The following is a 15,860-nucleotide window of genomic DNA, read 5'->3' on the forward strand; positions in this document are numbered from 1 at the left end:
ACCCATTTAACATTGGTTTCCTGGCTAAAGAGCCACTAACCCCTTACAGCTTAAATATTCACAGGGCTGTTATCACTGCAAGATTGCCCTTCACCCAGTAAGCATATGGCTGTGTGCACAGTATAGGAGGAACCAGGTTAAGAAGAGTTATCTCTTGGACAGTTTCCTCTCTCTCAATTTCTAGTACTGGGTTTTCACACATAGGTATGAACTGGTTAAGAGCAGACTACAAAAACTCAAACTAGCTTTACAACAAATGACCTTTGGGAAATTTTGTGCCTGCTTACTTTTCTTGAATACACAGTAATACCAATTTCGTAGAGATGCCAGGATTGAAAACAGAATACTCTGGATACTATTAGAAGAAATGCATTACTCAATTCATGCAATTGTTAATATGTCAATAAATCAGGTATTCATAGAACAGTTCATCCACATGCAATGACTGCAGTCCTCAAAACTCCAACTTCCAATGACAGCACGTAAATAAAATTATGTTCCATCCAATGACTTCCGAACCTTCAGAAACAAAATACTGGCAATGCAACTCAAACCCTTCAAATTAGTGAACTGTTAAAAAACAATGCTAGGGCTTCCCTGGTGGCACAGTGGTTGAGAGTCCGCCTGCCGATGCAGGGGACATGGGTTCGTGCCCCGGTCCACCGGGTCCAGGAAGATCCCACATGCCACGGAGTGACTAGGCTAGTGAGCCATGGCCGCTGAGTCTACATGTCCGGAGCCTGTGCTCCGCAACGGGAGAGGCCACAACAGTGAGAGGCCCGCGTACCGCAAAAAAAACAAAAAAAAACAAAAAACAATGCTAGACATTTCAATCTCACATTGGCCAAGTGTTGAGAATCATCACTATACACATGTAAGAAGATTCTCTAACTCTTACACAGGGTATTGCAAAGACACTTGAGCAAATTTCAACTTCCATCAAGAAAAATGTTCATTAAAATTCTTCATTTTCACCAAGAACATAAAACTCTTATAAGAGATTAGCTGTGGTCTCATCTTTCTGAAAATACAGGTAACAAAAAAATACTGTGGCAACTATCAACTTGTGTTTCCTTAATCCGCAGGGAAAAAAGCCAACAATCTCCCTTGGCATTCTGACATAAAATATTAGAAAGTGAGACTATAGTCCAGATTGCAATCCTATTCCAAGATGGTGAATTGTCACTTACTTAAATCACTTTGTAACCAGCTCAGTAACCACAAACATGAAATATTCCCAAATTTCAGCCATTTATTTTTTTTCATCTTTTAATTTCTATGGGGTTCATCAATTCTTCATCAGTTAACATTCTCATTGACAAAGACCAATTTATATTAACTATAGTTATATATAACATATCAAGGGAGTACATGGGAAAATCAGAACACAAGACTTCATCAGCTAGAGTTCAACTCAGGTTGCTGTTATGGAGACAAACAAGATAAATACATTGAAGCATAAACAAAATATTACGCTCCGAATAACAGCATTCCAGAAGAAAACGGAAAGCTGAAGGTGCAATAAAGATCTCTAATTTACAGTATGTATAATTATATAATTTATTAAAATCAACACAATTCATGTACAAAATATTAACATGGCAGCCATTAAGTTTGTTAAGCACTTCAAATACTGAAATGTTAGGACAGTAAAACTACACTAAGTAACTTTTGCATCAAGGGATCTAATCTAGCTCACTAGTTCAGGTTGAACATTCACTCTCCGAAGTATTTCTTCAGGCATGCAAAAAACAGGGCTAACAGGTTTAATCTGTTCTTCTCCCAAAAGTGACAATCCAGCAATTCCAAATAGAGTATGAAAAGGATCTACCTATTAAAAAAATAAGAATTTATAGAGTATTACAAAATGAAAACTTCTAAAACCCTGCTTCTGAACAATGATTATACTGGAGCCTATTGTATTCCCTTTATTTGAACATATGCTTAAAGTTTTCTGAAATAATGATGGTTTCAAATTGTGTTTTTAAACACAGAACCTGGTCCACACACTCATTTCTTGGCAATAAGTGACCAGAAATTTCTGTAAACTTGTTTTAGATCTTTCATATATTCTTAAACGACAATTATTTAAAAAGCATCCCTTCAAAGCAACACTTGGAAATACCATCCTTTCCCCCCCACCCCCCTATTCCTAATTCTGGAAACTTAGAACCCTTAAAACACAAAGCAACACTGAAAATTTTAACTGTTACATAAACAGTCACAAATATACTTGCCATATCTCCTGGCCTGTCCGCAAATCCTCCCGTTTCTTCATCTTGACATGCTAAAATGAAACTGCGCAGTTTCTCTCTGTCAATCCAGTGAAGCCTTCCAATTATCTTTAGGGAAGCCAACACCCACCAAGAATAGCACACATCTGGTAACTAGGAGGAAAAAGCCACAAGTTGCCTCAATTTTACTTTCTGGCCCAAATATTGGGGGTGGGAAGGGAATCAAGGGATATATTGACAATGCAGTGTTTGAAACACTGAAGTCCATAAACACAATTGCTTAGAATTAAAGATAATCACTGGAAAAGAGAAGACCAAACACTCCATTCCATAGAAGACCACGCTGAATGTTTCAGTTTCAGTACTCAGTGATAACCATCCATCTACCTTATCTTCTATTTGCAATGAATACCTAAATAAGCCCCTTAATCCAAGAACCTGGTGGTCAGGCTCGTGAGATCTATGGTACTATATGTTCCACTGCCGTAGGTACAGCATTTTCAGTAAGTGCTGTCCAAGCAGTACACAACCTGCTTAAAAAAAAAAAAAAATCACCCTGGCTCCTCAAATCATGGTAACTTAAGAAATGCAGAAGTTCCCACCTCAGACCGAATTTCAACAAGATCCTTAGGTGATTCACAGGCACATTAAAAGCTGTCCTAGGGCTTCCCTGGTGGCCCAGTGGTTGAGTCCGCCTGCCGATGCAGGGGACTCGGGTTCGCACCCCGGTGCGGGAAGATCCCACATGCCGCGGAGCGGCTGGGCCCATGAGCCATGGCCACTGAGCCTGCGCGTCCGGAGCCTGTGCTCCGCAACGGGAGAGGCCACAGCAGTGAGAGGCCCGTGAACGGCAAAAAAAAAAAAAAAAAAAAAAAAAAGCTGTTCTAGATTTTAAGTGCAATCCTCACCCCCAACCATCTTCTACTTATTGAAAAGCTGCCCAGGTTTTTCATTGGATCTTAACTAGAAACCACTTGTGGTTATTTTCCTACCCATTAACTTATTCAGAAATACTGAGCCAGCAAAATTAAACAAAAATACAACGACCCAGATAAAAGCATCACCATGCTCTATCATATTTTAGGTCACGGGCTCAGCAGGCTACAGCCACTGAGTCAAATCTAGACCACAGGAATAGCTTTTAGTATGTGTAAATGATTTTTTAAAATAATAGTTTTGCGATGGGAAAATTATGAAATTCATATGTGTAACAATAAAGATCTCTATAGGTCAAAGCTAAAAATACTTACTACCTGGTCGTTACAGACCCAATTCAGAGTGTGTGAGAGCTAAACAAATTGGGTTTTTCTTTAAAAATTAACAAAGATTTTAAATAAAAATGTTGTAATCCAATTTTTTTTTTTTTTTGCGGTACGCGGGCCTCACCGCTGTGGCCTCTCCCGTTGCGGAGCACAGGCTCCGGACGCGCAGGCTCAGCGGCCATGGCTCACGGGCCCAGCCACTCCGCGGCATGTGGGATCCTCCCAGACCGGGGCACGAACCCACGTCCCCTGCATCGGCAGGCGGACTCCCAACCACTGCGCCACCAGGGAAGCCCATGTAATCCAATTTTTTTAAAAAAATCTTTCCTTTGGCAAATCCACTGTCCTTCCCCACCCCCCATAAGTGGGCATGGAGATTTCTGTACAAGATGCATGTGTTAATAGAAGCCTTTGACTCCCAGATACATAATGCGAAGTAGTTAAGGTGAAAAGCTCATTATCAATTTACAAGAGCAATACCGAGATATATAAGACAAAAATTTAAGTCCTCAATCCAGGTTATAAAACTTAACAAGTTAAGTTTTATATGCCACAACAGTGAGAGGTCCGCATACCGCCAAAAAAAAAAAAAAAAGTTAATCTTATGAAACGATAGATACCTTCTCTGGCCTTCCATTGAGTCCACCTGATGGAAGCTGTCGTTCACAAAGCCACCAACCAAGTAAATCAGAATTTACTCGATGCAACTGACTAGTAATAGCCAGGAATCCTGTGCAACAATAGATCTAAAATTACAGACATAAAGTACATGTGTATAATAGTTTTTCAACAGTAACATGGTGATAAAAACTACTTAAATCATTAAAGCTCCATTTTCTATCTAAAAATTTGCTGACAGTAAGAATTGCAAACAAGAACACAATTATTTGAACAAATCCAACACTACTAGGATGCAACTTTGCAATGCAAGACTACTGTCACAATTTCTTCATGGCTAAAAGCAAGCTTTATTTGACAACCATTTACATATACAACATCCTCTGGCACAAGCAAACAGGTCTTGGGGATAGGTAGGGAATGTTTTCACCTGGTTAAAAACTAATTGAAAATCAAAATATATTTTTGGTAATTACAAAACTACTTACATTTACCTGGGTCAGAGGATTTCACCAACAGGGGACTGCATACAAAGTACACTACTGTAAAAACGCCTTCCTTAATCAGCAATTAATTCTTATATAACATCCCACATTATATTACATTCAGTCAAATTAACTTGGTATTTTCCCAATTACACGGGTTATCCCTTCAAAACTGACACTACATTTTAATTTAGATTGATAAATTACCTGCCCAGCATGGGATTCAGAACCTGGCCTGCAACCAAATCCACCATCAAAGTTCATACATGATAGAACAAATTCGATTGCCTTTTCCACATTAATAGCATCCAGCTTCCCCTGTAAACAAAATATACCTATTAAATTCCAGAATAATCATGGAAGCTTAATCATTCCAATACAACATTTAAAACTTACCAATAGAGCCAAAGTTGCCACCGCACAAAAAGAGAATCTTGTGTCGATTTCTCCTAAAAATAAAGGGATCAAGCCAAAACATTTTGTTATCAGAGGCTTCTGATCATATTATGTAGTAAAAGTTAATTAAAAACAACCTCTGTACAACTACCATGGTTAAATTTCCAAGAGTTCAGGCTTAACATGTAAGTACATGTTAGTCACCAGGAGGAAAGCTAAATCTTTAAAAAGTGATCCATAATCACTTACTTTATTTCGAAGGAAACTAAGAACTAGAAAACTGCTTTGTGAAAAATATAAGCAAATAAATTGCTTTCAAAGCCCCAGAAAGGTAACAGAAAGCAAAAGACTAGTCAATTTCTCAGAATGATAATAAACTTACCCTATTATATAAAAGTAGATTTTCACATCCCATGAAGCAGCTGGTCTCTCCTGCCTGCACTGTATTCAGCCCTAAAGCAGAGATTATCTACATTTATCAAGTCAAATACTATTCCCTCCCTCCACTCAAATATTCAGTAAGTTTGTAAAGTTTTTTGAATATTTTCCCCTTGCCAGAAAGTTTTTAAAAAACTTTACAAAGCCACCAAATATTGGGGAAAAAAGTTTCACCTACCTTATCTTTTAGACTGGCCCCCTCTGTTCCAGTACTCCTGTATGCTGATATAACTAGCACAGTGCATGCTGGAACTTCCAGCAGACCATTAACTCCAGTTAGACCAGCTGCTTAGTGGGACCTGAAAAGATGAAAAACTTAAAAATCTCCTGGTAAGTTATTAGCAAAGCCCCCAATTCGCTGAACTTTAAAATTTGCAACAAAGCTTATCACTACAATAAATACCAAAGCAGAACATTTTTGGATTGGTATTTTGGGTGCCATGGATTAAAGGGACATTACCCCAAATATCTCCAGCGAAAGAACCATCTTCTTTCTGTAGACTCTGAACATATTCCACAACTTTATTTACATCAATAACATTAATACTATCATAGAGGGTAAGAATCTGTAACAAAAACAAACCATGGTAAGTAAACACCTCTTCAACACTGGTAAGGTTGTCCTAACAATGTTCTTCCTCAACTACCTTTTAAGTTGTCAAGTAAGCATGTCCTTTTGTTTATGTACATTGTGAACTTTTCTCAAATGTGCACTTCTACTATGTATTCAAATTATAGATATTACCAACAAACACAAACCTTTAACCACAAAGCATTATTTTTCCATTTATAAATTGTTAACTTAGCACTCTATGACTCATATATACTAAACTTACATAGACTTTAAACCCTTATTTGTGGATTTTCACTAATATCAAAATCAAAGCTAACTCCAAGGAGGGAATTCCCTGACGGTCCAGTGGTTAGGACTTGGCGCTTTCACTGCCACGGGCCTGGGTTCAATCCCTGGTCAGAGAACTAAGATACCGCAAGCACAGTTCGTCCAAAAATGTAAAAATAAATAAAAATTTAAAAACTCCACGGAAAACAGCAGAGTTGTGAAATGACAGAGTATAAACAGGGAACCACAAGCAGCTTAGTATTTCCAGATATTAGATGAAAAGCAAGATGAGACAAAAGGGAGGAAATGGCCAGGCCATGGAGAGAAGCAAATGCCATGCAGAAGTTTGACCAATACAAGAAACAGATGAAGGAGGCTTCTACACATGTGGTAAACAGGCTTTGAGCAGTTTATGTAATCCATTATGCTATTTGCTGTTCTCTGAATAACGTTCCACATGACATTTCTATTATCAGACAAGACTTATGTAACATAATCTATTTGGATAGGTCATGCTGTCTAATAAATAAAAGATTTCAGTGGCTTAACTTCAAAGGATTTTTCTTGCTCAAAACAAACAAACCTAACTCCACTGAGTGATTTTCAAATATTTACATATACTGAAGATAAACATAATTACCATCCAAGGTCTCAGTGTAATTTTAGAATTTACATCAACTTTGGATTCAGCTAATACATGCCATCACATCATTGACCTTGTACAACATATATTTCATTTGAAAAGGTAACTTTTTAACATAGATACTGATTTTGTCACGTCCCTGATACCTAGTTTCAATTTCCCCACTCTCACGGAAGAGAATACATCACCAAGACTGCTGAATTTTTATTAGTATTTACCTGGACAGCACTAAGAGTGTACAAAAGATGAGGATCATGTCCAATACTAGCACTTATTCCACCACACTCGTGTTGACAAGACTTAATAAATGTCAGAATCTCTTCTCTATTCATGCGATGTAGCTGTCCCATGAGATCCATTACAGTCAGACCCCAATAGATGCCACTCATTCTCAAATATTCAGACATACAGTATTCCTAAAATACAGAATTACTTTAATGCGTCAGTTTGAATTGATGCCAGGTTAAAGATACTGAACACATGAAGCTAAATAGTCATGGTGTTACATGGCCCTAACTCCATAGCTACAAGGTTATGGGAATTCATCAATACTAGATTATTTCCCAACATGGTAAATTTCAGCTCTTTGTATCCTACAGGGGAAAATATTTACTTCCAATTAAGTTGTTCATTTAATTTTTTCTAAGATTTTCCCACAGAGAAAAACTGGGAACACCATTCTTCAAGGTTAAACTTTTTCAAGGTCTCAGCGTAATTCTAGAGCTTAAGTGTTATCCCACATCACCGTAAACTCAGGTAATACATGCCAACACATCATTGACCTTGAAAGCATTACCTCAACTACAGAAGTAAATCTATTCCATGCCTCAAAATTCTTACAAATCTGGGCAGGAAGGGAATCTACTTTGTCTGCCAAAGCCTCTAAATAAGTGTTGTTAAGGACCATGGTTAATTCCATTGCCCCTCAACCACACATACCAGTCCTTGTCACACAGGAGTTGGATACCATTTTTAAGAAACATGGGCCATACTAACCTGCTTATGCAGAATGGCCAACACCTTTAAAAATAAACTTTTCAACATAAAAGTATACATACGTAATCATCTTTCTTTGAGCCATAGGATGCTATATAATCTGCATGCTTCTCCACTAATAGGGTGTCGGGTGCATCTGACTTGATAATAACATCCTTCTGCGGTGTGCCCTTTCACACAAAAAGTGATTTCATAAATTTTTTATCTTTTAACGTTTGACCCCGGAGCATATATTCAATACACATTTGAATTCTGATTTCATCTTGCCATATAAAAACTTTCAATTTTAAAAGTATCTGACTAAAAAATAACTAAAGCCCTCATAAAGATGCAGGTATTTTTCAGGTCTCAGCGTAATTCTAGAGCTAAAGCAGTAATAATCAACTTTAGATTCAGAATACATGCCAGCTCATCATCGACCCAAAAAATCACCTCCGTCTTCATCACTCTTTGCTTATCTTTCACTTAAACAGTTAAGTAAAATAAACATACACTATCAAACTTTACGAATTTAAGACAACGTATGGCTTACATGTGGCAAAAAGTTGAAGCATTAAAATAAAAATCTTGCTAGCCCATAATTTTCAGTTAAGTTCTTTAATGAGATTTTATTAATCCTAGAAACTCAGGTTTCAAAGCACCTTCCACGTTCCCCGAAAGTTATTTATCAAGCAAGCAGTCCCTTTAGCCTAATCTTCTCCAGCTTTAGTCTTAGTTTCTACAAGCCCCCAGGTGATGAGGATGCTGCTCTAGTTCTTATTTTAAGTAGGTCACGATCACTACCAAAAGGAACAAAGCAGTTAATTTCCTTCACATCCCATTAATATTTACTAGATCAAGACCATACTATTAATAATTATAAAGATTCTGAACCATATATTCATGGCCAAATGGAAGGAAATATATATGTACATGTATATATAGAAGGAAAAGAGAACTAGCCGGCTTTTTGAGAGATTAAGTAACCGGGTCGTTGAACCCTGAGGCCCGTCGGATAGGAGGAAGTCTGGCCGCATGTGCAGCCGCGAGATCTGCAGAAAACGCTAAGTAATACTTCACCCTGTCTCTGACTCAAAAAACCTTCCAAGGCCTGTGTCTTAACTCAACCATTCTCTAATACCTAGAAAACAACCCACTGGTGCCTGATCTGCTTAAACATTAGCCTACCCAGTCTCCTCCCGACTCATCTACACAGCAACCCAAAACACTACCACACTCACCATGTCTGAGACCGAAAAGAGAACTAGGCTCGTCGCTGGGCGGATTTAGGTGGCAAGCGCCTGCGCAGAGGCGTCCTTCAGGCCCCACCCCCACCCCCGCGCCGACATAGCTGACCACACTCCCGCCTGAAGGAAGGAGCAGTGCCATGGCTGCCCTAGGACCCCACCGACTGCTCATAGCTGTCTTCGCTGCCTGCGCCTAAAGTCTCTGGCGCCAATTTTCTCGTCTCGTAAGGTCCGCGGTTTTGTCTACAAGGGTTTTAAGTAATGTGTAAATACCTGAATAACCTTTTTTTTTAATGTATTTATTTATTTATTTATGGCCGTGTTGGGTCTTCGTTTCTGTGCAAGGGCTTTCTCTAGTTGTCGCAAGCGGGGGTCACTCTTCATCGCGGTGCGCGGGCCTCTCACTATCGCGGCTTCTGTTGTTGCGGAGCACAGGCTCCAGACGCGCAGGCTCAGTAATTGTCGCTCATGGGCCCAGTTGCTCCGCGGCATGTGGGATCTTCCTAGACCAGGGCTCGAACCGGTGTCCCTTGTATTGGCAGGCAGATTCTCAACCACCGCGCCACCAGGGAAGCCCCTGAATAACTTCTAAGAAATCGTTTATTCTTGAGACTCTTTGAACTTCGAAGATCTGAAATGGCTGGTAATTAATAGAGTTGCACGTAGTTAAGTGTTCAATAAATGTTTTTGAGTGAATGTTAATGAAGTGTTCACATTCCCCTCCTGTTTGCCTTGGCCATTACGACCGACTCCCTCACCTACTCCCCCCACTTCTTTAGGAAGTACTAATATCTGAAATATTTGGAACTGAATTTTCAATAAAGAAACACCAATGTGCCTTTTATGAGCTTTCCAGAGAAATCGGATTTACTAGGTGTGTTAACACAGCTGTTTTCAATTGTGCTTTCTTTAGGACTGTCATACTGAAGCATTTTTGAGCACCCATTAGAAAATAATGGCACCACACATCCTTGCATTCCGTAACGATTTGGAGAAGGGTTCCTGACACAGTGACTTATGTGGGTTATCAGTAATTGAGAGAATGTTGGATCTACTGTGATGATAGATTTCATTATTTCGCCCTGTAGTTCTGTTGATATTCGCATTTCTAGCTTGAGGCCACTTTATTAAATGCATATAAGTTTAGAATTATCTATTTCTGCTGAGTTGAGCCTTTTATCATTACGTGATGATTGTCTCTAGCCCTAATAATTTTTATTTTAAAAAGTCTGCCTTGTTAAATAGTGTTGATGAAAAATTAATCCGTTGCTGCCAGAAAGAAATGGAAATTTTTATCCGAGCCAAATTTGAGGATTATAACCTGGGAAGAGCATCTCAGAAAGCTCTGAGGACTGTTCCGCGGGTTACAAGTGAAGGTACAGTTATATGTTTTTTGAGACAAGGGGCTGTACATCAAATGACATATTATTGACAGTTTACATAATCCAGATATAAGTGTCATCGTGGTAGGTCGTGTGACCCCTTACAAGATCAGGAAAGAATGTTATCTTTTAAGGAGCTGTCTTGTTGATGCTGGGAGAATGTTGCTCTTTATGGTTGAGCAGGTATTCCTGCTGATGGGGGAGGTTTGGTTGATGCATAATGCAGATACACAATGCACAGTGGGGGCACAGCGGAGGCCAAAGGACAGAGAAGAATATCTTTATGTTTAAAATTTTCGTGTCTTGCCTTAAAATATGAATTTTATTTCAAAATAGTAATGTAATTTCCCAGCTTTCTTTTGCCTCTAAATCAGATGGGAGAGGAGTGTTGTAGAGTGAGAAAAACCAAGGCAGAGAGAGAGAGAGAGAGAGAGAGAGGTCATGTCTCCTGGGAAAAGTAATACTCAAAATAAGAATAAGACAAGCATCCGATCCAAAATATAACATTCAGGTCGAGGCAATAACTGCTGAAGTAATGAAAAGTAAGCCTCTCTTCCTACTGTATTAATTCATTCATCAGATATGTATTGGATGCCTATAATGTGCCAAATATTATTTATTCTAGGTTTTGGGGGTACGATGGTGAGCAAAATGGAAATATTTATAGGGAGTATCTGTTCTAGCAATTCTTGTAATCACATTCAGCAATTCTATTTCTAGCTATTTATCCTACAAATATACTCCCTTGGCTATGAAGTGACATGTGCCAGAATATTCATAGCAGCAGTCTTCATAATAGCAAAAAATAACAAACATTTTAACCTTGAAAAGGTGAAATAGGGTTTCCCTGGTGGCACAGTGGTTGAGAGTCCGCCTGCCAATGCAGGGGACACGAGTTCGTGCCCCGGTCCGGGAAGATCCCACATGCCACGGAGCGGCTAGGCCCGTGAGCCATGGCCGCTGAGCCTGCGCGTCCGGAGCCTGTGCTCTGCAATGGGAGAGGCCGCAACAGTGAGAGGCCCGCGTACCGCAAAAAAAAAAAAAGGTGAAATAAACTATGGTGTATTCATTATGCAGCCATTAAAAAGAATGAGGAAACTCTGCAAACATTGTGTGGAAAGATTTACAAAATATGTTAAGTGAAAACAAAAACAGAATGTACCAAACGATGTACCGATGTGCCATATGCTACTACTATTTGTGTGGGAAACAAAGGGAAAAAAATATATGGATGTATTTGGGAATGCACAGAACCAAAGCAGTTACCTACTGGAGGAGGAATGGGTGGCTGTGGACAGGATTTAAGGAAAGCTTCTCACTGAGTACTCTGATACTTTTGAAACTTGGTATGTTTTACCTCTTCAAAAAAATAAAAATATCTCCCCTCCAAAGAAAAGTAGCTACATACATATATATATATATATATATATAAAACAAGTTCATCTCTGCCTCTAGACCTCCAGTGTCCAATATAGCCACATGGAGCACTTGAAATGTGACCACTCTGATTTGAGATGTGTTGTAAGTATAAAATACACACCCCATTTCAAAGACTTAGTAAGATAAATAGAAATATCTCATTAATAATTTAAAAGTATTGATTGCTGAAATATTTTGGATATATTGGGTTAAAGTATTTTCTTAAACAATTTCATCTGTTACTTTTTACTTTTTTAATGTGACTATTAGAAAATTTTAAATTACACATGTAGATCACCTTATGTTTCCACTGGACAATGCTGCTGTAGCCTATAAGCTTTATAAGAGCTGTAGTGTCTGCTTTGTTCACCATTTCATATATTACACATATCATTTTGTAAATAAAAGGATTCCTCTTTACCTACAGTTTTGTTCAAAGACCATATTGTGACTGACTACAACTATGAACATAGTTTCATTAACATTCAATATCTAAACTGTTTCTACTCTGGTTTAACATCTTTATTATGTCACGGAATAGCATTTCCAGGGGACAACAGTATCATATTTTACCTAAGATGCCACTAACTATAAGACACATCCCAATTGCAAAAACATCAAAGGTAGAAAAAAATAGCCAATGGCTATTAACATAAAACTTACCCAGATTTCTGAGATGTTAAATAAGAAGAAATATGCATTTTGGAATCAATGAAACATAGTAACTGAGTCATTTTTTTAAATGAAGTGTATCTTATTTACAATGTTTCAAATTTACAGCAAAGTGTTTCAGTTTTATATATATATATTATTTTTCAGATTCTTTTCAATTATAGGTGATTACAAGATATTGAGTATAGTTCCCTATGCTATAAAGTAGGTCCTTTTTGTTTACCTATTTCATATATAGTAGTGTGTATTTGTTAATGCTGAACTCCTAATTTATCTCCACCCCCCTCCCCCTGCTATAACCTTTGGTAACCATAAGTTTGTTTTCTATGTCTAATTCTGTTTTGTAAATAAGTTCATTTGTATCATCTTTTTAGATTCCACATATAAGTGATATCATATGATATTTGTCTTTGACTCACTTCACTTAATACGATAATCTCTAGGTCCATCCATGTTGCTGCAAATAGCATTATTTCAGTCTTTTATATGGCTGAGTAATATTCCAGTGTGTGTGTGTGTACACACACACACACACACACACACATATACATTTTCTTGATCCATTCATCTGTCAATAGACATTTAGGTTGCTTCCACGTCTTCACTATGAGTCATTTATTTCTGAAATAGCAAATGTAGAAGCAGAATATTACATGCTCCATGCTGCATATTACACTTGTAAAATTATATTATAACCTTCTATATATTTTAGGACATCCCTGATTTTTTTTATTCCTCCATTTTTGGATTCACTTCAAGCAAATGAAATCTTGTCTAAAGTCTTAGAATTGCAGGCCTTCTTAACTAACTAGTTCCAATAATAAAAGGAACTCTGATAGGAAAGATTCAGGTATATAAGGACTAGAATTCTGGAGCGATTTAAGAGAAACTTTCTAAACAAAGTTGTAGATAAAAAACATTTTAAAATGTAAAATCCTGTCCAAGGGACCTCCCTGGTGGTCCAATGGCTAAGACTCCATGCTCCCAGTGCAGGGGACCTGGGTTCGATCCCTGATCAGGGAACTAGATCCCTCATGCCACACCTAAAAGATCCCGCATGTGGCAACAAAGATCCCGCGTGCCACGTCTAATACCCCGTGCAGCCATGTAAATAAATATTTAAAACAAATAAATAAATAAAATGTAAAATCCTGTCCTTTAATTATGAACTATAAAAAAGAGCTTAAAGCTTTAAAAAAAAGATACATTGAGACATCTACGTTATAAGATTTAAATTGGTTGCTAGAAATTGGTTTTAATATATTATTGGTTCCCTCCTTTTATAATGAGTTAAATAAAACTTTTGACATGTATTCACTTTATATTTATATGCGTCATGATTTTACCATTTTGAAAATTATACATTTCCTTAGATACCCAAGTACACTCAACAGATAGAGCTAAGTAAACTGCATTGCTTGAGAATGGCACCTCAAGATCTACCCAAGCCAAGGCAGGTCTTTTCTTGGCTCTCACAGCCACTCCACAGCCTTAACTTTTTTGGACTCTATTTATGTAGGTTTTGCCCTCCTTACTGATTTTTTTTTTTTTCACCTCCTTACTGATTTTGTGTCTTGTTATTGTTTCTGCTTCAGGCACAGTTCATAATTTAATCTCATTGGTGGCAATGATTAAGACTATGTTTTTATGACCCATTTGGTGATCTCTGTCTGCTATAGAAGTCTATTTCTCTCATGGGTGAGAAATGACAGAGAATCTGGTTTATTCACTCTTGTCTATGTGTGAGAGCTCTAATCAGTTAAGAATTTAAAGCCCACTGAAAAGAAAAACAGCTTTGAGATCTGGACTGTTGAGTTTATTTTTGGCCTGTGACTGAAGTTGTTGTAGATCTGAAACTTTTAAGTTCTCAGTGTGTCTGTTTGTCTAAAATTGAGGAAGGCTTTGCCCTCTTATTGCACATCTATGAAATACTTTCCCACTTCTGAGCAGTGTAAACTAATAAATCAGATTATGCTTCATATTAAGGAACTCTGTTCTGATTAGTTTATAGAGATAAATAGGCACTTATATAAATGGGTTAGTCCCCAAATTAACAGAAAAATTATAAAAATTAACTTCTAATACTTTGAATGAGCTAGACTTTAAAGGAAAACAGTCATTCTGATAAAAACTACTAGCTCAAAAAACATTTTTAAAAATTCAAGTTCACATAGTAAGATGAATCTGTGGACAAATTAGAGAGGTTTGTAATTTGGGTTAAAGAGAAAAACAGCTATGTGTCTTTTTCTCTAATTATCAGTATAATACAAGTATAGTACTATATGTTTAAGTGCAGTTTATTTTTAAATGAAGAGACTAATTAGTCTGGATTTCCTAAACTTTTTATAATGATTTATTGGTCAAATTAGCTAACCTAACACCTAAATGAAGTTTAAGATTTTTGAAAATGTAATTTTGGGTTCCACCATATTGAATCATAAGTCTAACAAAATTTGTTTATTCCAACAGTAATTATGTTTTGAATTATGTCAGATTATAGATAATTTCCATGATCTTTAGGAAATGTAAAACCTTGGACTGATATTGAATTAATTAATGAATAATCAAATATGCCTGGATTGTTTCTTGGATAGAATATTAAATCATTGATTATTGAACATAATTTTAAGCTTATATACTTTTGTTTCTTACTTTGATATGCTATGGAATAAGTTACATGTGGGTCAAGTTAATAAATATGTTTCTTTTTGCCACTTCAAAGTGGCAAAGGGATATGCATAGATATATAAAGTTGTGTTAATATTCATGAACTTTGCTAAAATGTTCGTGTGTGAAAAACAGTTCCAATGACCTGCTTCCCAGCTTTCTCTGAAGTAGAAGTTAGTTTCTACAATTAAGTCATAATAATAAGGATTATTATATCACTAGAGTTGGACCAGTAGTGATAGAGAAATACAACTATGTATGTGTTTTTATTTTTCAAGAGAAAATGAGTAGTTTCGTTCCAAGTATCAGCTTTTTCTAGAATATGAAAAAGCATTGTGAAGGACAAAACTTTAGGAAAGTGAATTTTATTTGCCTTGGTGTGTAATACCTGAATCTGAAAAAAACACTGGAAGGTACTAAAATTTTGGCAAAGTTCACTCAGTTTTATGGGGCTTGCTTACTTGGTTTACTGATTGACCCCTTCACCAAAGGTAAAAGGTTACTCTTTACCGTCTGCCTACATACCAGAGATTTTGTCTTACAGAATAAATTTTCTGTGTTCTATGTGTTGAAATTTTAAT

General features: G+C 37.2%; 1 protein-coding gene and 3 non-coding genes across 7 annotated transcripts; all 4 read right to left on the bottom strand.

The window, feature by feature from the left end:
- Positions 1–1,232: 1,232 nt before the first annotated feature.
- RABGGTB (Rab geranylgeranyltransferase subunit beta) lies at positions 1,233–9,187 on the bottom strand. Of its 4 annotated transcripts, none has more exons than XM_060304166.2 (9): positions 9,134–9,182; positions 7,976–8,083; positions 7,136–7,333; positions 5,894–5,999; positions 4,996–5,048; positions 4,807–4,917; positions 4,117–4,242; positions 2,238–2,387; positions 1,233–1,827 (listed from the first exon to the last, which is right to left on the bottom strand). In XM_060304166.2, the coding sequence occupies exons 1-9, from the start codon at positions 9,134–9,136 to the stop codon at positions 1,717–1,719; spliced, it is 966 nt and encodes a 321-aa protein (XP_060160149.1). In that variant the 5' UTR covers positions 9,137–9,182; the 3' UTR covers positions 1,233–1,716. The 4 variants fall into 4 exon arrangements, with proteins under 4 accessions (XP_060160149.1, XP_060160148.1, XP_069901023.1 ...); XM_060304165.2 differs by having other exon boundaries at positions 2,234–2,387; positions 9,134–9,181; XM_070044922.1 differs by having other exon boundaries at positions 1,233–1,831; positions 9,134–9,177.
- On the bottom strand, positions 6,920–6,991 carry LOC115858406 (small nucleolar RNA SNORD45). The gene has a single exon (XR_004041640.1). It is a non-coding gene; the product is annotated as a small nucleolar RNA SNORD45 (small nucleolar RNA).
- Positions 7,618–7,700, bottom strand: LOC115858408 (small nucleolar RNA SNORD45). The gene has a single exon (XR_004041642.1). It is a non-coding gene; the product is annotated as a small nucleolar RNA SNORD45 (small nucleolar RNA).
- LOC115858407 (small nucleolar RNA SNORD45) lies at positions 8,256–8,334 on the bottom strand. The gene has a single exon (XR_004041641.1). It is a non-coding gene; the product is annotated as a small nucleolar RNA SNORD45 (small nucleolar RNA).
- Positions 9,188–15,860: the final 6,673 nt, after the last annotated feature.

This window comes from Globicephala melas, chromosome 1 (assembly GCF_963455315.2).
Source record: "Globicephala melas chromosome 1, mGloMel1.2, whole genome shotgun sequence".
Lineage (NCBI taxonomy): Eukaryota > Metazoa > Chordata > Mammalia > Artiodactyla > Delphinidae > Globicephala > Globicephala melas.